Below are 22758 nucleotides of genomic sequence, written 5' to 3' on the forward strand. Positions count from 1 at the left end.
GTATGGTACTCACGGTCGTTGCAAAAAACACACAAACAAACAAATGATCGATCGCGCTTCTGAAGACAGTACAGTCGAACCACACAAGTGGTCGCAGGGTCGCTATGGAAAGGTGAATAATACAAGGGGGGGAGGTGCAATTGTCTGGAATCCTTTGGAGTGGTCGATTTGGGTAGGTGGTCGCTTTCGAGAGGAAGTAGCAAGGGCAGGTTCAATTGTAGCATTACGTTTGAAGCACTTTTGCAGTAATTATTCAATACTTTGTGAGACAAATCTCTTTTGCTGCTGCCTAACAAAATATTTTGATTTACTTGAACTCTTGCTTATCCCCCTTACTGTTTCTCGTCCCCTCCCCCCCCCCCCCCCCCCCCCCCCCCCCCCCCCCCCCCCAAACCCTTCAGCTTCGTCCTTTCCCATCCCCTCTTTTCCCAGTGGAGACCTTCTTGCTGTATTCGCTGCATTCCTCCGTCCAAAAAATTGTGCGTTATGTTTTTCGTCGACGAACAGATAAATGCCATGGCACTTTGAGATATGGCATGGCTTTTTTGAGATATGATACACAGAACAAAAGATCGCAGAAAAGCTTTTCTGCGATCTCTTGTTCTGTGTATCATATCTCCCAAAGCCCAGATAGTGCCATGACATTTATCCGTTCCTCTTTCATTCTGTTTTGTTTTGGTTTTGTTTGGTGGTTTTGTTTTGTTTTGATGTCATTGTTTTGCTTTGTTTTGTTTTGTTTTTTGTTTGTTTATTTTTGTTTTGGTTTGCTTTGCCTTTGATTAGGTTAATTGTTTGTTTTGGTTGATTTGGCTGTTGGTTGGCTGACTTGCTAGCTATTTGGTTCGTTTCGTAGAATCAACTCGTAACTTCCGACTGTGACTTGGATTGTGTATTGTAGTGCACAGGTAGGCCTATATATAATGCATTAACAAAGTTCATATAATTTCAAAGTTGAACTTTTGACTAAAGTATATCAATTATTACTTCTTTGAGAGCAAAAGTCAAACACTATAAGACTTGCTGCTTTCATCTGGCAAAAAATAATACGTGTTTATTTGCCACAAAAAAATATATTAATGGAAGGACTGACTGTTTTGGAAAATAACAGTGTTCTATATATATAATTAGTATACGCGGCAAGGTTGTTCTCATAAAAACTGCATTTTATTATCTCCACATCCATTCACCTGTATATTACCTGTCTGCCTCTCTGTTCGTCGGTCAGTTTTCCTTCTTAAAAATCCGTCTTTCTGTCTGTTTGTGGGATTGATAAGCTCTCTGTAGTCTCTCTCCCTCTCCCATTTATTTTCCCTTCTAGTTCTAAGCTGCAAGTGCCCATAAACATTTTTTCTATGTGGTAACGCGTTTAATTCTTTTTTTATATTTCATTTAATGTTGCCTTTCTTGGGAGGCTTGCCAAAAGCTAGATTGGATCTTGTGTAAAAAGTTGTGTTTTTGTACCATCCACGGCTGTCTGTCATTCTCCTTATCTGTCTATACCTTCAGCTATCTCTGGTTTTGATGTTGAAGTTCTCTGTTGGTTTGTGAATGATTTTGTTTGTGTCTGTCGGTCTGTTCGTCCCTAACGTTCAACATAATTGGAATACACGTTGGCCAAGTTATGAAAGTACTTTAAACATCCGAACAAATCCGTTTTACTGTTTTAAAACTACGTCAAATCAGTTCATCTACTGAACGGAAATAAAACCAAAAACGTTTCTGCCTTCAAAATTCAACTTCTCTGTAAAACTTACTTGGTGAAGAACACCTTTGCGTTGAAACGTTCAGTATACATTTGTGCATGTTTTACGATAGGCGCTAGAACCAAGTAGGATGTGTGCCACATAAATATCATTGGTATTAGTATTGATTGTCAAGTCCAGTTTCCATTGGTTCTGTAAAGAACTTCCTCTTCAAGTTGCATTGTAGCTGCTATTGTCAACCACCAAAACTGACATCGTCCTCGCCTTAATGTGTGTGTTCTTACCTGGTGATAGAGCGACTGGTAGGTCTTCGTTTCTCTGTCAAACTTGAGGACATCTGTACCGTTGCTGACGAACAGTTCGCTCCCCTCTGAAACAGTGCACGTACCAGTTTAGTGCAGGTGTACCGTTATTGTCAACACGCATTCATGAACGCACACACGCTCGTACACTCACACAGAGAAAAACACAGATACTAACAGACAGTCACACTCAGACAGACAGACAGGCAGCCAAACATCAGTACAGACAGACAGACAGACAGACAGACAGACACACACACACACACACACACGTCTTCTACAGGCTTTTGTGTCTCATTTCCAAAACCAAGGCTCAGTAAGTGAGTGAGTGACCGAGGGAGCGAGTATGTTTGAGAATGCGCGAGGATAGTGCGTGAGTCAGTGTGTGAATGAAGAAGAGAAGTTAGTGAGAATGTGTGAGGATGAATGAGTGAGGATGTGTGAGACTGAATGAATAAGTGGCACAGACACAGGCTAAGACACACAAACACAGAAAGAAACACTGAGGTGGAACTGTTTTTAAAGGGTCGCGACAAGAGAATTTAGGAAAGCACAAAACACTTATTTATCGTTTCAAAAGTGACACTGACATTAAACGACATGGACCAGACTGCATGCATGTTCATAATTTGTCTCGGTGACACTGGCATGTTCATAACTAATTTGTCTCAATGACACTGACTGGCATCCACTAGTGACACAAACACTGCCATCCAATTGGAAAATGGACAGCAATCTTGTAACCGCCACCGCCCTCTCTCTCTCTCTCTCTCTTGTTCGTGGTTTGGTTGCAGGGCTCCCGGCCATAGCGCGCGTCCCTTGAGTAATAAAGATCGTTCGCTCGCTCGTTCGTTGTGTGTTTGTGTGTGTTACGGGGGGGGGGGGGGGGGGCGGGTACCCACCATATGTGACGGTGTAGTGAGATGAACTGTGCGCCATGCGTTCGTGAGTCCACCCTTGTATAATTTGCTTTCGAGAGTGTCTAAGTATAATGTAGCCTATCAAAAGAGGAACAATCTTGAACAGGACACACACAAATCCAGCTCTTCTTGTCTCATACAGAGAAATCGTCAGATACTCTTGTCCATATTGGAACCCCAAAGAATCTGAACAAATCAGGTCTTACAAAATGGAGGTTGATTTAAATAGACCTTTTATGAACAGAAAGTTTTAGACAGAAGAGTTCGGGGTGGTCCTAAATAAGGGGGTCTTAAAAGGCGGGTTCCACTGTACAACTAATAATGTCTGTTCGCTACGGTGTGCATTGACGAAAGTTACTGATGGCATCCAAGATAGCTCAGTGGGGGAGCTGCTAGAGAAAGCGAAAGCAATGGGATTTGGCATTTTACGATGGGCGCCAAGACCGCTAGTGACAGCTAACCTTTTGAACTGGGTGAAATGCTATCAAAACAGCTTCCAGATGTTCATCCACTGGACCCTTTGATTTGATCAGCTCGGATACTGTTTTGGGCTACACTGGTAGGTGGAATGTGGTGGGAAAGGGCCTGTTCAAGAAAGAAGGGGGGGGGGGGGGGGAGGGGGGGGGGCCGGGATGGTGAGGAAGATTCTCTTGGTATGAGGAATAAAGGGATGGAGAAGTCGGTGTGTGTGTGTGCACGGTGTGTGTGCGCGCGCGCGCGCGTGTGTGTGTGTGTGTGTGGGTGTGTGTGTGTGTGTGTGCGCGTGTGTGTGTGTGTGTGAGAGAGAGATAGAGAGAGGGGGGGGGGGGGTTGGGGGTTGGGAGGGGAGGCGACGTTGGGCAGTGTGTGTGTGTGTGTGTGTGTGTGTGTGTGTGTGTGTGTGTGTGTGTGTGTGTCCATGCTGTTATATATTTAGAGAGAGAGAGAGAGAGACAGAGACAGAGACAGAGACAGAAAGGGACAGATAAACAAACACCTAGCGGCGTAGTGAGACAAACATACAGAGAGACAAACTACAGACAGAGGAGGACAAATAGAGAATGACGGCTAACGTGTGTCGAATTGGTGTACAGTATGCATGTCAGATTATGTATTTAGACAGTCACTGTGTATCTGCTATTCAACAGTGCACCGCTAGGCTACTAAATGATTTGCTAAAATCGGTAGGCCTATCACTGACTTTTAAAGTCACGCTGAAGAAGACGAAACGATCAGAACTGACATACAGAAAGACTGACAAACGGACTTAAAACGATTATCTTTCTGTTTCAAGTGCTCTATGAGTATGAGACACCTCTTTTCGGAAAGAAGCACCTGCTCTTCCAACCTGTTCTCAACTTGAGACAAAACAAAAACTCTCAAAACAACAAAGTCCACAGCTTCATTACCTGCTTCGAGAAGTCCAGAAAGACACAGTACGATCCACAGAGAAAAGAGCACAACACTCACAGGCCTTTCCATCTCAAGACAAAATTAGCAGGCACAAAATGTCTTCTAAATTAATTGAACAACCCCTCCCTCCCTCTCTTTTCTGCCAGAGTCGCAGCACTTTCCTCGTCTCTCTCCGCTTCGAATCCTCCCACTTAAGTCAAAGGCGTAATAACTTCAGCTCCATCCTCCGAAAGAGCGTGTTGTGTTTAGTATCCATCCACACTCGGAATCACCTCTCAACCGATGATGAACCTTCAGCATCTAAACAGCCAAGGTTTTCCATGGCCAAACTTGCGCCAGACATTTTGGTTAGAAACTACACCCAAAACCTGTGAAAAGATGCTTCTTTCATGAGCGTCTATTCCCAGCTGGATCGCGTGGTATTTTCGTTCCTTTACAGTCAAAGCTAGTCTGTGTAGTTATACTGAGTGGTCGGCAGACGATCTTCAGCGCTCGCAGACGACGCGCGTAGTCGGAATCACGTCGATACTGGCTTGGGAGATTCCACTCGCTTGGTGCCTGCGATCAAACTCGGGCCGTTCCATTTCCTGCCTGCAGGGGGGGGGGGGGGGGGGGGGGGGGGGGGGGGGGGGGATGCCCGGGTACGGCTGCCCAGTCAGTGATAGAAAGGAACTTTCAGTATTCAATCTGCCGGTGTTATGTGTTGTAAATTTTGTACACTACAACCACTGACATCCGCCTTATTGCCACCGGCACCACCACCAATAAAAATAACACAATAATTAACAAAGACATCAACAAAACCCACCAACCAAACAACAAACCAGCAAGCCAGCCTGCAAACAAATTAATTAGGAACCACACGAAAGACAAGATGGCTTTAATTCATGAAACGTTTAATACAAAACAATACACGCCGCGACAAACATTGCTATTCGGTCTTGCATAAAACTAAAAGTGGCCCAACCACACAAAGAAACAGAATAGGAGATATTTTAGAAGCCGAGACTGAGCTTGCTTAGCTTGGTTTATTTGTTTTCCTCTTCAAAAACAACAACAATAACAACAACAAATATCGTAGCAACCTAGTATGAGTCACAATGACAATTGGAACGGTTTATAGTGGATTGGGAGATGAGAGAGCAAAAGTACAATGTGGTTTCATTCTCGAATGGTTTGATTTGTAAATTGCCTCAAATGACATGCCGCTCAAGATGGCGGCCTCCACAAAGTGAGGACTGAAGTCTTGTTTATTTTCGATTTCCTCCTGAGCTGGGATTTGCTTTAATGTAAGTCTACATACTATCACTGCTATTATTTTGAAGTTGCAATTCAGCATTACAAAAGACCTTAACTTGCTTTGCGTTCGGCGATTGCAATCGACCAATGCTTGCTACTGCTAGGTGCTGCACAATGCGGTCACCGGCGTTCCACTTCCATCATTCAATCATTGTTGTGATTAGTTCATAGTTGTACTTGTTAACCAACATGTCTGCCTTACACGAGAATATATGCTTGCAGATATTAGCCCCCTTTCTCCTTGCCAAATAGTTTGTGTGTGTGTGTGTCACTGTGTGTGTGAGTGTGTCACTGTGTGTGTTGCTGTACAATTTCGGGAACTGACGATCGGGCTGGTTACAGAGTCGAGAACCGGTGTAGCGTTCTCAAGTTTCTCCTCGACTAGCCTTTCTTATTCGGTCACTGCACATGTGAAAACATGGAAAAATATCTCAGATCGTGTTCATGTTTACTTTATTAGGAAATTAGGCGCACCAACTGACCAAGTACCAACCAAATGAGGATAGTTGCCCTGTACAGCGATTTCCTCAGTATTTGAAGAAGAACTTGTACTTGTACTTGTTAGATGTTTGAGGCCAATTGGGCCTGTTCATCCTTCTGTGGTCGTTTTCGTAGTAAACTTTAGCAACTTTGGCATGCATGGTGGGATCAGCCTAGTTACTAGCTAGTTACTAGTAGCACTCAGGATCAAACACAGAGGGGAGATCTTTCCAGTGGGCGTCCAACCTGGCCTTAAAGGCATTCACAGATGGTGCCGTCACGACCTGGTCTGGCAGGCTATTCCACGTGTTCACAATCCTCTCGCTGAAGAAGTTGCCTCGGACATTGAGTCTGTAGCGGGGCTTGCTTAGCTTCAGGGTACTGCCTCGGGTGTCTCTGCCAGCGAAGAAAGAGAACTGTGGCCGCTCTGTCTTGTAGAAACCATGAAGGTACTTGTAGACTTCAATCATGTCCCCCCTCTTGCGGCGATGCTCTAGACAAGGTAGCTTCAAAGTGGCCAGCCGTTCACTGTAGGGTTTGTCTTTCAGCGAGCTTATAAGCTTGGTTGCCCTTCGTTGCACACGCTCCACCTCCTGACAAAGTGTCTTGTGTTGCGGCTGCCAGACTGCGTGGCCATATTCGAGAATAGGACGGACAAGGGACTTGTAGAGCTGCAGGAAAACTTCTACTGTGAGGTAGTCGAAGGAACGCCTGATGACCCCCATGACTCTGTTAGCTTTTGCTGCTGAAAGAAGAAGTTTCGATTATCTTTCTCGCCTCATCAAGCCATGTATAATTGTAAGTTAGCTGGAAAAAAGGATTATGGCTTATGTCGAGTATGTCAGAGAATAAAGCGAAAGGCAGATGACAACTTTGCAATTGCATCGTCTTTTCAGCCTCCATCATCTTTCTCTCACTTTATTCTCTGACATACTTGAAAGAAGAGATAATAATATGCTTATCCTGCTAATTTACAGTTACAATTAGTTGTTCTCAAGCCATGATGATGACTGTACTAGCTAGTATGTGTATCACTTTTGTCTTTATGTTTGTTTCAGCTTTTGAAAAGAGTAATAGAACTACAACAGTGCTGGCATCAGTATGGCGCTGACTTCATCTTCGATGTACTATGTGTACAAGGAGCAGCACCCTGCCACTGGCATCGAGCACAGCGTTCAGTGTCACTTCTTCAACTCTTGGGAGACAAACCTTGTCATTGCTGGCGCAAACCAGCTCAGTGTTTACCGACTCAACTCTGATCCTGAGGTATGTGACAGTTTTTTACTACCACTTAGGCCAAAAAGAAAAATATGTCTGTTTCCGGTAACATCGCCGAAAAAAATAGTGTCGATCGGTCGGTTTTTTTTTATATTTAATTTTTTTTTCTTTTACCTTTTTCTTACGTTTTGTTTACGTCTTTTTACGTTTTTTGTTTTTTTAACGCTTCCTTAGTTTACTTACAATTATTTAGCACATGTTTTTGACCTAGATGTATTGAAACTAAATAAAGTATGCTCGACTTCATATTTTTTTAATTTAAAAAAAAATTTGGTGCGAAAAGCGGAAAAAACTTTAGGGTCGGCGCTTAAAAATAGGGTCGGTCGGGTTACCGGAAACAGACATATTTTTCTCTTTGGCCTTATACACTCGACTCCACTTAGCTCGACCCCGCTTAGCTCGTCCGCCGTTTAGCTCGTCGCCATATTTTTTCCCCTGGCTGACGTCCTTCTTTGTATCTGTAAAATTAAGCTGGTTAGCTCGTCCGCCGGTTAGCTCGTCCGCCGCTTTGCTCGACCAAACTTTCCAGTCCCAAGGCATGGTGTGACGTCATTTACGCCGGATAGCTCGTCATAACGACATTGTGTCGTCAGCGATGACGTCTTCTGACAGGATGACAGTAACAAAAGAACGTTCCATAAACTGCCAGACTTTTCGAATTGAATGTCAAAGAAGAAAACATGCGCTGTTTATCTGATTTTGCTACTTTGTTTCAATTTTCTGGATCGTAGTTTTTAGTTTCTTCCATTTTGTTGTTGTTTTTTTGTTTTAGTTTTTTGTTTGTTTGTTATGGTTTTGTTGCGCAGATTTTTTGTTGATGTGCATGTTTTTGAAAATGGTGTGTGTGTGTTTTGTGTGTGTGTGTATGTAAGCACGCAAATGAGTTAGTGCTTTTTTTGCGTGTGTGTTTGTGTGTGTTTAACTTTTTTCTGGCGCCGTGTTTACTTGGTTTTTCATTTAAAATTCTTCTCATTGGACTGCTTATTTTTGGATTTAATAAAAAAAATCCCAAGAAATGTGCTTTCTGTTTCATGGTTTACATCTCTCTCTCTCTCTCTCTCTCTCTCTCTCTCTCTCTCTCTCTCTCTCTCTCTCTTCTGCCTATCTCTCTGTTATTTTCATAGTAACACATGTTACAAACCCAATATGCGAAACGAATATAAACTCTATCAACATCTTACCGAGTCTATGAACAGAAATTCGTCATTTGACCATTGCACATCATAGCTCCTACTCCATGGTGATGAAAGGATTACTTCTGGTTTGTAGACACGGTAAAATGTCATGTTGTGAACAAAGGGCTATTCGAGGATGATCTACTAGATTGATAGTTATCTCAGAACCTGATACACCCGTTTACAAGTGTTTATGTGCTTTTAATATTGGTCTGGACGAATTCGCCGGATAGCTCGTCGCAGCATATCCCCCAGGGAAATTGGACTCCGTTTACCTCGTCCGCTGCTTAGCTCGTCGGCCGGTTAGCTCGTCGCGAATTTTTCGGTCCCGAGAGGGACGAGCTAAGCGGAGACGACTGTACATGTGTATGTCTGTGATTGACAGTATTGGATTTCCAGATCTCCTTGTGAAATTCTAAGTTTTAACCATTTCAAGGCATTTGTTCATGAATGTGTATGCTCAAACTGTGGATGTGACTGTGAGTGTGTGTATGTTTGTGTGTGTGTGTGTGTGTGTGTGTGTGTGTGTGTGTGTGTGTGTGGATCTGTGTGTAACTTGTAATGATTTTGGACAATTACATTCTACACTTTAATATGATGACCACTAAAGCATGAGCTGGATCATGTGGATGTGCTGATTTATTTTTTACAAAGCTAATTCTGTTAAGCTTTCCTTTGCTACTTAAAATTATTAAAATTTGAATGAGTATGAATCTTTTAACTTAGATTAGATGTTGCCTGGTTAGATCTGTTGATTTTCTCAAAGTTTGGGAGTTTGGAATTTGATGACATAAAAATAGTTGATTGCATGTGCTTTGTTTCAGTAACTTGTACAATGCATACATTTACAAGGCTCTTGTTTAATTAAATGGATTGCAGATCGACATTGACTGACAGTGACAATTGAACTTTTGTGTTTGTTTCTCAATTAGATTGACATTGCTTCAGAAAGTGGGGAGAAAGGTTCAACAGGTTAGTAAGAATAACATTTAAGAAATTATGTTTTTCAGTTTGAGAAATGAAGTGGATTCATGATTCATGATGTTTTTGTAGTGTATACACAGTTAACAGAACTTTGTTATCTTTAAAAAAAAATGTTTAACTTGTGTGAATCATGAATGTCTTGACACAAGCCAGAATGGTAACCTATATCATTTATGTTTGCAAGATGAAATAAAAGTAATATGGTAATGAATGTGAAGTTTTAGAATAGTGGTTGTAATGTACAGTAAAGTTGCAAGCAATATAACAAAAATGTACATAATTTCAAATTTTTTATTCATTCTATTTGAGTGTTTCTTTAGTGGAGACTGTCTAAAGCTTTCACTAGTAGTTTCAGTATGTGGACTGTGGTATAAATGCCACACCAGAAAGGGTTAAGTTAAACTAAATCACGCATTGTTCTACGATACAGAAGACAATAAATCACCTGGGCTTTGATTAAAAATAAATATCGGTCAAAATGTCTGGCCGCAACAACAACAAAATTGTGTTAAGAGACATCCACAAATCTTCGGATATTCAACTGGCTTTGAGATAAAAAAAATTATGTGTGTAAATGACTGGAGACCGAGGCCTGGGAACACATGCACTGCATTATCAATGTGAAATTCCATCTTGCAGATGTGACAAAGACTCGTCTGGAGTGCCTGAAGAGTTTCTCCCTGTTTGGTAACATCATGTCCATGCAGAGTGTCACCCTGGTTGGAGCTCAGCGTGACGTACTGCTGCTCAGTTTCATGGATGCCAAGGTGACAGATTAGTTTGAAGTTGTTCACTTGAAGTAATGTTCCCTAGTTCAGTGGAACCCCCTTTGTAAGACCTAAAAAAAATCAGAGAAAATCAGGAAGAAGTCTTAAAATGGGAGTAAATTTACACATGATATAAACAGAATACCTACATTTAAAAAAAATCCCAAAAAATCAAGGTCTTAATAAGGGGGAAAGTTTTCGATTGGGGGATCTCAAAAGGGAGGTTCCACTGTAACAAAATTGTGTCTTTTTTGTTGTCAGTCTGTCCCGTGAGTTTGTTGTTATTTACTTGAATTGATATATTATAATGAAATATTATATTATTCTCTAACAAAATTATTTTTGTTTGTTTGAAACTCTTACTCTTAGTAGCTTGAAGTCTTAGCTACTTACAGTCTTGCTAAATAGTGAATAGATCAAGCATAATACAAAAGGTATACTCCTGGAAATTTGACAAATTTGAGTTGTTAGAAATGTTTGGGGCTTCATGGTACAACTACAAGTGGTGGAGTAACTCAGTAAGTGTCTGGTAGCTGTGTGTATTTATTTATTTTAGATAGTAATTAGTATGGTTAACTTGTTAATTGAACGAATGTTTCATTTGTTTTCATTAATTCTCTCGGGGCTAGAAATCCTCCTCCTTTTGGAGGATTTCCTCTAATGAAAGCTTGTTTTTCTCCTCCCTTAATGCCTGAAGCCTATTCCCCTTGTCTCTCTTTAGTGAAAAGTTATGCTCAAAATGCACAAAATTGCTTAAGTTTGGTACAAGTTCTTAAGAAAATTCCGGGGGGGGGGGGGGGGGGGGGATGTGGCCTTGGACCCTTGAAAGGGGTGCTCTACTTTGCTTAGCCCTATGGTAGTCCTCATGTCAAAATTTCCTTTTTTATCTTGCTCCATTTCAAGCCTTGTCTCTACTTTGCAGCTGGCGGTTATGGAATACGACCCATCCACACATGATTTGAAAACGGTGTCCCTTCACCAATTTGAGGAACCAGACCTCAAGGTAAGACTAAGAATGTTGTCCAGTTAGTTATTAGAGGCCTTGATTGATCACTTTTCAAAGACAAGAGAATTGTTATGATTGAGAGCTACGAGTATAAATCTATGCTCTAGTGTTGTGTATGTGCTCAGGTTTTTAGGGATGCTGGTACTGAAAGCAAATCACATCATATTAGCATAGAAGGTAAATTACTGATCAGTATTTAACTGAAAGGATCTGTACAATGCAGAAAGTGTTAAGAGACAGAGAGAGATTTGAAGAATGCATTCTCTGTATTTAACTTTTTAACTTCTCTCCTGAAGAGGGATTAAGAATAAAGTGATTCACTTTTGTTCTGATGTTGTTTGCCACAATGTTGCAAACTTTACTGAAGTTCCTTGGTAGCTGTTTTTTTGTTCTTTATTCTGACTAATCAGCTGAACAAAATTGCATTTCATATCATAATAAAGTATTCTCAAGCAAAAAGACACAAGAATAGAAACTAACAAGGCGGATTCATCGATCCACAGGAGACAACAAACCTCTGGTACCTGGCGCAGGCATGAGGTCTTTATATAAATACAAATATTATATGATTTTTTGAGTCACTTGAGAAAAAGTGACTCTATGTAATCGGTCAGTGTTAGTCTGTCCGGCCGGCCGGCCGGCTGGCTGGCCGGCCGGCCGTAGACACCACCTTAACGTTGGACTTTTCTCGGAAACTATCAAAGCGATCCGGCTCATATTTTGTTTAGTCGTGACCTCCAATGACCTCTACACTTTAACGATGGTTTCGTTGACCTTTGACCTTTTTCAAGGTCACAGGTCAGCGTCAAAGGAAAAATTAGACATTTTATATCTTTGACAAAGTTCATCGGATGTGATTGAAACTTTGTAGGATTATTCTTTACATCAAAGTATTTACATCTGTAGCCTTTTACGAACGTTATCAGAAAAACAAGGGAGATAACTAGCCTTTTCTGTTCGGCAACACACAACTTAACGTTGGGCTTTTCTCGGAAACTATAAAAGTGACCGGGCTCAAATTTTATGTGAACGTGACTCCCAGTGACCTCTACACTTTGACGTCTGCTTTGGTGACCTTTGACCTTTTTCAAGGTCACAGGTATGCTTCAGGTATGCATTGTGTTGTGAATAGCAATTTCTTCCTGTCCATCTGATGCCTCATATAATATTCAGAACTGCGAAAGTGACTCGATCGAGCGTTTGCTCTTCTTGTTGTAAATTTCAAAACCCTGGCAAAAGGGTTTTCTGTTAGTCACAACTAGCACACAAAAAGTAGGTACAGTAGAACCTCCCTTTTAAGAACCCCCAAAATCTAAGAAAATCAGGTCTTTAAAAGGAGGGGGTCTTAAGTTGGAGGTGGATTTACAGACCTAGGTAATGAGCAACAAATCTGAAAAAGCAAGGTCTTAAAACAGAGGAAGACTTAAATTGAGGGGGGGGGGGGTCTTTATTAAAGGGGGGGTTATTCTGTATTTGTACTTTAAGTTAAAATTTGTGTGCTGGCATGGCTTTCATGGTATTGTGTTTCAGGGCGGGCTTGCCACCAACATCCACATTCCAGAGGTGCGTGTGGACCCTGACGGCCGTTGTGCGGCGGTGCTGGTGTACGGTCGTCACCTCGTCATCCTGCCCTTCCGCAAAGAGGTGGTGGCGGATGAGCTGGATGGGGGAGGAGCCAGCAGGTTCGTTAGCTATTTAAAATTCAAAAACAGATAGCCTGGAGTCTTAAAGGAGTGGGCTTGTTTGAAAATCTTTGAAAAAGTTTTGCAAAAGTACTTATAGAATCAAAGAGTTCATGCATGGGATCAGCTCTGAACCAGTAGTTGCAGTAACTAGAAATGTCTGGTATTGAAAATTAAAATACTTCAAATAACATTTTCAACCAGTCAGTTGTTTGTACCAGTTTTGATTGCATTTGACAGTTTTTCTGTGTGAAAATTGATTTGTAACTCTGTTATTATGCATTTCAAGGGGGGGGGGGGGGGGGGGGGGGGTTAGTCTTCATATTTTTTAGACAATTTCTAAACAGGTAGTGTGATCCTTGTCTGCACTGAAAGGATTGGAAACAGCAACCTAATATTTGATTTTTTTTGGTTAGAACATGTGAGTTTTGTTGAAGTTTACTGAACAGGGTCAAATGCTCTCTTTGTGATGATTTGATATGATCATGTGATATAACTGATTCTTTTATGTCCAACAGCAAATCTCCCATCTTATCATCATACTTGATTGACCTGAGCAAGCTGGATGAGAAAATCATCAACGTGTTGGATATTCAGTTTTTACATGGTTACTATGAGCCAACCATCTTCATCCTTTATGAACCGCTAGCAACTTGGTCAGGGTAAGCATGATAATGATAGTTTCCCTGTGTATCTCAACTTGTTTGTCAGAGTGATTCAGAATTTTTAAAAAACAAGAACGGTTACATTTTTGGAATGTTTAATACAGGACAAAACAACACATTCACAAGAACCTCGACCTAACAGCCTTTCAAGTGAACAAACAAGAGACACAACAGAAAGAAAAAAAAGAAATGATGCTGTGACTTATTTTAAAAGGCCATTAGGTTCAGGTTTATGTGAAGGTGTTTTGTCCTGAATTAACCTTTCTTGATTTTGGATTCTTGATTTGGAACGTTAGCAGTTTATCTGTTTCAGATTTCAGATAATTTTGTTCAGTTTTATATTCTAGCTGTGTCGAAGCTATTGTACATCAGATAATTCAACCATCAGATCCGCAGGGATGTATCTAGGATTTATTTTCTTCAGCGAATTTGCCAAAATGGTTTTATGTTTTGGCAGTTTTCCGAAGTTTAACACAGTTCTTGGCATGCCCTCATCATGACAATTGTTTGGCACATCTGCTGGAAAGTTTTGGTGATTTAAAAATACGTTGTGGTCTGTTACGGCTGCCGACACCAAATGGCATCTCTGATATAAGTCCGGGATTTTAGTGTAGACTTCTGGCACCACACAATTAGTGCTGAGAAACAAGATTTTTTTGATGATGCAAAGCTCTTTATTTTATTTATTTGTTTATTTATGTATTCATTTCTTCATTTTGTGTGACAGACGCACTAGTATGCGGACAGACACCTGCAGTATTGTGGCCATTTCCATCAACATTCAGCAGAAAGTGCATCCTGTTATCTGGTCTCAGAGTGATCTGCCCTTTGACTGCTCTCGCTCCCTCCCTCTGCCAAAGCCCCTCGGTGAGTGGAAATTGTTGAGGTGTAGAACTTCATCGCAAGTAGATTGATGCATTGATTTGTGAAATGTTTCAAATATGTCTTACATATTGTGACTGGGCAGTTATTAGGATACTGCCAGGCTGTGCATGTATTGGTATCGTATGCCATTTAGTGGTCTCGCTGCTTTGTTACAGGTGGCGTGCTAGTGTTTGCAGACAACTCTCTGCTCTACCTGAACCAGAGTGTGCCTGCTTATGGTGTTTCTCTCAACAGTATTGCTGAACAAAGCTCCTCTTTCCCTCTGCGTAAGTCACTTTCATTTCTATACTACCCTCAATAAATAAAAAAAATAGGCAGATGCTTTTTAGTGCAGATCTTTATGATGAGGCCGTTTATTGTGAAATCAGTTATATGACCTTCCATTCCCCTACCATATTCAACAAACAGAGTGATTTTACTTGAGGTAGTTGAACCAACAACACAGACACTCCCCATCCAAAATAAAATTCACAAAATTTTTTTATGAAAGGTAGTATAGAGTGGTATTTGTGCTGTAAAATGAAGCGGCATCTATATTGATGCTTTGTAATTGTATGACAAGATCTGTGATGGCTTTGTCTACTGTTGTAGGCTAGATTATTTCTTGAGGAAGTGTTCCGAAATGAGCATAAGAAGTGTGTAACTGAATCATTTTGGCACAACGTTTTTTTCGGGTTACTTATTTATTTATTTGGTTATTTATTATTATTTTTGGTCATTTTGTTTGTTGTTGTTGCTGTTGGTGGTGGGTTGTTTTTGTTTGTTGTTATTTTTGTGTTTTATTTGTTGGGGGTTGTTGATATTATTATATATCTGAGGCTAGGGTGGGGATGTAGCTCAGTCGGTAGCGCGCTGGATTTGTATCCAGTTGGCCGCTGTCAGCGTGAGTTCGTCCCCACGTTCGGCGAGAGATTTATTTCTCAGAGTCAACTTTGTGTGCAGACTCTCCTCGGTGTCCGAACACCCCCGTGTGTACACGCAAGCACAAGACCAAGTGCGCACGAAAAAGATCCTGTAATCCATGTCAGAGTTCGGTGGGTTATAGAAACACGAAAATACCCAGCATGCTTCCTCCGAAAACGGCGTATGGCTGCCTAAATGGCGGGGTAAAAAACAGTCATACACGTAAAATTCCACTCGTGCAAAAAACACGAGTGTACGTGGGAGCTTCAGCCCACGAACGCAGAAGAAGATATATCTGAGGCTTAGTGCCAGGTATCTTCAACCCTCCTATTGTATCTGTAACTGGACTCCTTTAGTCCAATGTGATCAAATTAAAAGCATACAGTATGATCAGTGGGTTATGTTTATCCCATGATTCCATGTTGTGCAGGTCCACAGGAAGACGTGAAGATGACACTGGACTGTGTACAGGTGGCGCTGATCGATTCTGAGCGCTGCGTGCTGTCTCTCAAAGGGGGAGAACTGTAAGTTCTGCTTCTTATCAAGCAAAGATGTGTGAGAAGTAGTATGCACTTCTTTTATCATTATCCTGCACATGGCTTTGTGCATTCAATGTTGAGTGTGAAGAACAAAATTCTGGTTTCAAGGAAAGTCTTGTTCTCCTATTTTTTTATATAATTTTTTTTATAATAAGGTGTTGTTTTGTGTGTGTGTTTGTGTATGTGTGTGTCTGAAGAAATGTTACGACAGACAATCTTCTCATTTTGCGTATTAGTGTATTATATGAAGGACGACAAGCATAGAGGACGGTTGTAGGTTTTGAACGTCCCTTCAGCCTATTTGGCTGTGCGGGACTGATGCAAGTTTCAGAAAGCTTGAGCTAACACACACATTTGCAGAGGCCTTATGTAAAAGTTGATTTTATTACAGTATAACCTGTCAAATAAGGACACCCTTGGGACCAGTGAAAAGTGTCCTTATTCTGCAGGTGTCCTTATTTTACAGGTTCAAGCAAATGTGGTTGCGAAAAGGAAAGTGCTATATTGTATGTACATGTTTAAGAGTAAAAATATAACGAGTAAAAACAGTGAAATACAGTATTTTATTACCAGTTGTAACAGATCCAGTCCGCAATGTGCAGGTTAGCTTGTTCTTTTCTTTCTGGCAAATATTGTAAATCTTACCTGAATCAGTGGACCATTGATGGCAAAATGATTAGCACGCTTTGTTGAAAACCATTGGAAAACAGCATCATTTAGTTCCTCATAATCAGTTGCCTTCTTCGAAATCCACTTTTGATCTGCTCGACCGTCTCCCGATTCCCACAAAGCCATAATTTTTTCTCTGTCTATGCTGACTTTTGAAATCTGCGTCCTTCCACAGCCCAGCTCTTGCGCGATCGATCGGCATGATTGTCCGCTCTGCAGCTTTTTCACCACAGACACTCGTTGCTCTAAAGTGAGAGCATTTCGTTCCTTCCGCAACCTAGAAGCCATCGTGATTCATTCAAACTTCCGCAAAACGCGACTGAATCAGCTGTGCAAGTGTGTGAGAATCTTCAATGTTGTTTACAAATGTACCGACTTCCGTCGAATACTTTTGATGAATTTCATTGGCTATGAGGTTGCTCACCAATCACTAATAAGCTTGTTTCAGTTTCGGCTCAAAGCCGACCAATCGCGATTAAGCTTCTTTTGCCTCTCAAATCAAGCTTGCGAGAGAGAGAAGACAGACAATCGCAATGATGTTTGGAAGTTAAACGAACATCCTTTGTCCGTATTGAGCAGTTACACAATTTAGTAGGGACCTAAAATAAGCGTCCGCGTCCGTAATTCCGAGGTGTCCGCTAAGTACAGTGATTTTAATGAAGGAAACAATCCGTGCCAATAAAGACTGTCCGTATTGTGTGAGTGGCCGTTAAGTCCAGTGACCGCATTCTACAGGTTTTACTGTAGTGTATTTATGTATGATTATGCTTTTTGGTTGTCGTCTTTGTGTTATAAGTAACGGGATGTGGTGCCAAAAGAAACATTTCCATGTTTATGTACAGTACAATGAAAATGGACAATAAAGTTTTCTCATCTTATCTTATCTGATCTCCTTGCTGATCACCTCATTGTTTGTTTGTTACAGGTACGTGTTGACCCTGGTGGTGGATGGGATGCGCAGTGTCCGAGGATTCCACTTTGACAGAGCTGCTTCCAGCGTTCTCACATCTTGTGTAGGTCATTTTCCTCTTTATCTTAAACATACCGCCCTTCCTGCGTACACAATCCTGTTTACAGACACGGCCAGGCTTTTACATGGCAATAAGAGCATCCTTTCACTTGGACACATAGCAAAAATCAACATCTTCGTTACTTTCTGTGCAGAGTTTGAATTTTGTTTTGCCGAATGAATCAGATTGACATCAGTGTCACAAAATAGATTCAACAAAAATGTCCTGCTCTGCACAGCAGGCAGATAGGCGGTTGATTTTTGGTATGAGTCTGGGTGGTTGAGTTTTGGTATGAGTCTGGGTGGTTGAGTTTTGGTATGAGTCTGGGTGGTTGAGTTTTGGTATGAGTCTGGGTTGAAAGATGCTTTTACTCTTTCCCCGTGTAAAAACCTGGAGAGGTCTGTGTTGGTGATCATGATTGCATGCACAAGAAAGAATGTACCTTCGAAGTCCTACATCCGTCTCCAGAGAACAAAGCCATGTTATGCTATAGTAGAAGGCCACAGAGCTTAATTTAGCGTTGTCTGCGACACCGGATGGAGTCCAGACCCCTAAAAAAAAGAGCTAAATCTGTCTCTGCCACATACCAGCCAATGTTGGGTAAATAGTGTCCTCTTTTTCTCTAACTGACGGTCTCTTGTCTCCTACACTAATACTACCATAAAGGTGCTGGTCACCATTTGCCAACACAATAAGATTTGTTGGTTAGGTGAACCACTGAACTTTTAAACTTGTTCTTTTTTCTCACACAGGCATGCACAAAAGCACTCACATACACACAACACAAACACCTATACACGCATGCACACATGTGTGCAAGCACACACACACACTCTCACACACACGGACACAGATTCTTACACATGCACACACACACACGTACGCACACAAATGCATGCATGCACACACACACGCACACACAATGACAACCCTAATTCTCCACAATTTGTCTATTTACAGATGTGTGTGATACCTGAGGACTTCCTTTTCCTGGGATCCCGACTGGGTAACTCCTTGCTTCTTCGCTACCAGGAGAAGACATCTGGTACTGTCTTGCAGCCTGATGAAAATCGCAGACCCTCAGAGCCGCCAAGCAAACGACGCAGGGTGGAGGGCTTGGAACAGCTGGGTTAGTTTGTTAAGCTGTAGAGAGTGAGGGAGTATGCATCACTGTGTGTGTGTGTGTGTGTGTGTGTGAAATCCATAGTTGACAAACGCACACATGCAACATATATTAACCTTGCTGCTTGTATGTGCAGCATCTGATGTCAGTGAGATAGAAAACCTGGATGAGCTGGAAGTGTATGGAGACAGCGACAAAGATGCCGGCACCACACTTACATCCTATGTTTTTGAGGTGAGGGTTGGTGGCTTGATCACAAGCGTGTTTATGCTTGTGAATATTGATAGGCACAGTGGCCTAGTGGATAGGACTCTGCCTCCAATGCAGAAGGTTGAGTGTTCAAATCCCTGTTGCTGCGTCTGGTGGGTTAAGGATGCAGATTTTTCTCATTCTGCCAGCTCAAATTAAAGTGCTGACCTGCTTTGTTTGTACATGCAAGCACAACACCAAGTAAGCACGGAACAGATCCTCTAATCTGTGTCAGAGTTAGGTGGGTTATAGAAACATGGAAATATCCACAATGCAATGCAGCAGAATAATCAAAAAGATGATTGAGGGCGCCATACGGATGAAGATATAGGGAACGCAAATCTGCAAATGCCCAAAGCTTACATGACTGCAGGCATGTTCGTGCACACACTCAATTCCACTTGCACATTCAAACATCAGGTCTTGAAAAGGAGGCAGTCTTAAAATTGGGGTAAATTTACAGAGGTTATGAACCGAAAATCTGAGAAACCGGGTCTTAACAAGGGAGGGAGTCTTAAATGGGGGGGTCTGTAAAGGGGGGGAACCCACTGTTGTTTGGCAGGTCCAGACGGGCGCTGTGGCGGGGTGGTAAGACGTCGGCCTCTTAATCGGAAGGTCGAGGGTTCGAATCCCGGTCGCGGCCGCCTGGTGGGTTAAGTGTGGAGATTTTTCCGATCTCCCAGGTCAACTTATGTGCAGACCTGCTAGTGGCTTATCCCCCTTCGTGTGCACACGCAAGCACAAGACCAAGTGCGCACGGAAAAGATCCTGTAATCCATGTCAGAGTTCGGTGGGTTATAGAAACACGAAAATACCCAGCATGCTTCCTCCGAAAGCGGCGTATGGCTGCCTTAATGGCGGGGTAAAAACGGTCATACACGTAAAATTCCACTCGTGCAAAAAACACGAGTGTACGTGGGAGTTTCAGCCCACGAACGCAAAAGAAGAAGAAGAAGTTTGGCAGGTAGAGAAGAGTTCTAATTACTTCAGATTTTTGACGATTGCAGGTGTGTGACACTATCTGGAACATTGCTCCGTGTGCCAACATGTCCGCTGGGGAACCAGCTTTTCTCTCTGAAGAATATGCCAATGACCTTGACCCTGACCTTGAACTTGTCACAACTTCAGGCTATGGCAAGAATGGGGCCATTTCTGTGCTTCAGGTAAAAGACTCAGTTGTTTTTTATGTTTCCATTTTATTTAGTTTTACTTTGCTATTTATTTTTTCTTTCACATTTTATTTTTTATATTTTTTCAAATATTTTTTTATGGGGAAGGCAATGGTGGGAGAGGAGTGTTATAGCTAATTTTTCTGGCTGCCGCATCAGCTTTTTTTATCCTGCTTTATGCACAAGGTTCGCCAGAACTGTGTTATAAGCATAGTACAGTATTCTTTGTATTATCTGCTTTTTACATTTAGTCAAGTTTTGACTAAATGTTTTAACATAGAGGGGGGAATCGAGACGAGGGTCGTGGTGTATGTGTGTCTGTCTGTCTGTCTGTGTGTGTAGAGCGATTCAGACTAAACTACTGGACCGATCTTTATGAAATTTGACATGAGAGTTCCTGGGTATGATATCCTCAGACGTTTTTTTCATTTTTTTGATAAATGTCTTTGATGACGTCATATCCGGCTTTTCGTGAAAGTTGAGGCGGCACTGTCACGCTCTCATTTTTCAACCAAATTGGTTGAAACTTTGGTCAAGTAATCTCCGACGAAGCCCGGACTTCGGTATTGCATTTCAGCTTGGTGGCTTAAAAATTAATTAATGACTTTGGTCATTAAAAATCTGAAAATTGTAAAAAAAAAAAAAATTTTTATAAAACGATCCAAATTTACGTTCATCTTATTCTCCATCATTTTCTCATTCCAAAAACATATAAATATGTTATATTTGGATTAAAAACAAGCTCTGAAAATTAAAAATATAAAAATTATGATCAAAATTAAATTTTTGAAATCAATTTAAAAACACTTTCATCTTATTCCTTGTCGGTTCCTGATTCCAAAAACATATAGATATGATATGTTTGGATTGAAAACACGCTCAGAAAGTTAAAACAAAGAGAGGTACAGAAAACCGTGCTATCCTTCTCAGCGCAACTACTACCCCGCTCTTCTTGTCAATTTCACTGCCTTTGCCATGAGCGGTGGACTGACGATGCTACGAGTATACGGTCTTGCTGCGTTGCATTGCGTTCAGTTTCATTCTGTGAGTTCGACAGCTATTTGACTAAATGTTGTATTTTCGCCTTACGCGACTTGTTTAGTTTAAATTTGACTCCTGTCAGTTAATTTTTCCACCCTCATTCAACTGATATCTGCTGATGTTTACAGCGTAGCATACGGCCGCAAGTGGTGACGACATTCCAGCTGGAAGGTTGCCATGACTTGTGGACAGTCTACGGGCCTCCGTCGGAGGATGAGAAGAAAGACGAGGCAACGGAGGAGAAGAAAGAGGGGGAGGAGGAGGAGGAAGGGAAGGAGGGACAGGAGGAGGAGTCACCCCGTCCCATCACTAACGGTCACGCTTATCTGGTCCTGAGTCGCAACGATTCCAGCATGGTAAAATGCTTCTTTTGCAAAGTTTGTTTACAAGCATGCTGGATATTTCCGTGTTTGTATTGGTTGTGCCTCTTTCTTGCAGCGCTGTTGTTGGCCTTATATTCTGGGTAAGTTCTTCTTAAAAGCTACCCCAGAATAATTTTGATCCTGACATTGTGTTGTGTCTTCCCCCCTGTAGATCCTGCAGACCGGTCAGGAGATCAATGAGCTTGACCACAGCGGGTTCTCCACCACCACCCGCACCCTGTGTGTGGCCAACCTGGGGGGACGCAAGTACGTCCTGCAGGTCTCCCCCTCCACCATCCACCTGCTGGAGGGAGGTAAGGATTATTATGCTTGAAACAACGAGTCTGCCTTCTGCGTAGGTTGATACTGTAAGGCCTGCATGTCAGTTATGCAAGCATGCAAAAACACACACGCACTCAAAAACACACTCAAAAACACACACACACACCACCACTCTCGTCTCAATTCCCAGTCGATCTTGAAACATGTAGTCAAACTTGACAAAATGTAAAAAAAGAAAAAAGAAAAAAAAAGTCGAAGATGAAAATGATAAAAAATTAAATACAAATGTCTCATGGGCATGTTTGCAATGTGTGATTTCAGTGACGCAGCTGCAGCACATCCCCCTCGACATCGGCTCCCCCATCCAGCGCTGCTCCGTGGTCGACCCCTACGTCCTGCTGATGGCCGAGGAAGGTCAGGTGGTCATGCTGACCTTGAAGCAGAGTGACACCTACAGTGCCGGCGTCAGGCTCAACGTCATCAAGCCACCCATTGCACAGGTAAAGTTGTGGGTTTTGTATTTGGCACAGTCAAACCTGCCTATAACGACCACCCAAGGGACCGATCCAAGTGGTCGTTATAGACAGGTGGTGGCTAAGGAAAGTAGACTTATATTGAAGAAAACCTCGTCTGGGATCCCCTGGGAGTGGTCGTTGTGGGCACGTGGTCGCTTTTGAGAGGTGGTGGCAAGGACAGAATCAACTGCATGTCTTCTTGTCCTTTGGGATTTCCCTCAAGGAATAGCATGCAGCGACAGAATCGCGCTACCCAATTTTTTTCCTGCATGCGTGTAGTCGGGTTTTCCAAGCCCTGAGACTTTATTGGTGTCCTTGGGGTCTTTCTTGTGCGCATGCGTGTTGATAGGGGTGTTTG

General features: G+C 42.0%; 2 protein-coding genes across 2 annotated transcripts in view; one reads left to right on the top strand and one right to left on the bottom strand.

Moving 5' to 3' along the window:
• Positions 1-4783, bottom strand: part of LOC138975675 (very low-density lipoprotein receptor-like) — a 28591-nt gene extending 23808 nt beyond the window's left edge. Inside the window, exons 1-2 of the mRNA XM_070348446.1 lie at positions 4314-4783; positions 1988-2073 (exon numbers count right to left, since the gene is read on the bottom strand). Of these exons, the coding sequence (XP_070204547.1) occupies positions 1988-2073; positions 4314-4386 (159 nt within the window). The 5' untranslated portion in view covers positions 4387-4783. The remainder of the gene's footprint in view (positions 1-1987; positions 2074-4313) is intronic.
• A 743-nt stretch (positions 4784-5526) lies between these two features.
• LOC138970805 (cleavage and polyadenylation specificity factor subunit 1-like) overlaps positions 5527-22758 on the top strand; it is a 49613-nt gene continuing 32381 nt past the window's right edge. The window contains exons 1-17 of the mRNA XM_070343339.1: positions 5527-5606; positions 7155-7362; positions 9482-9521; positions 10173-10300; positions 11223-11303; positions 12837-12988; positions 13507-13650; positions 14381-14520; positions 14694-14804; positions 15872-15965; positions 17575-17662; positions 18620-18788; positions 18919-19016; positions 20039-20194; positions 21370-21597; positions 21776-21917; positions 22207-22385. Of these exons, the coding sequence (XP_070199440.1) occupies positions 7198-7362; positions 9482-9521; positions 10173-10300; positions 11223-11303; positions 12837-12988; positions 13507-13650; positions 14381-14520; positions 14694-14804; positions 15872-15965; positions 17575-17662; positions 18620-18788; positions 18919-19016; positions 20039-20194; positions 21370-21597; positions 21776-21917; positions 22207-22385 (2115 nt within the window). The 5' untranslated portion in view covers positions 5527-5606; positions 7155-7197. The remainder of the gene's footprint in view (positions 5607-7154; positions 7363-9481; positions 9522-10172; positions 10301-11222; positions 11304-12836; positions 12989-13506; positions 13651-14380; positions 14521-14693; positions 14805-15871; positions 15966-17574; positions 17663-18619; positions 18789-18918; positions 19017-20038; positions 20195-21369; positions 21598-21775; positions 21918-22206; positions 22386-22758) is intronic.

This window comes from Littorina saxatilis, linkage group LG1, assembly GCF_037325665.1.
Source record: "Littorina saxatilis isolate snail1 linkage group LG1, US_GU_Lsax_2.0, whole genome shotgun sequence".
NCBI lineage: Eukaryota > Metazoa > Mollusca > Gastropoda > Littorinimorpha > Littorinidae > Littorina > Littorina saxatilis.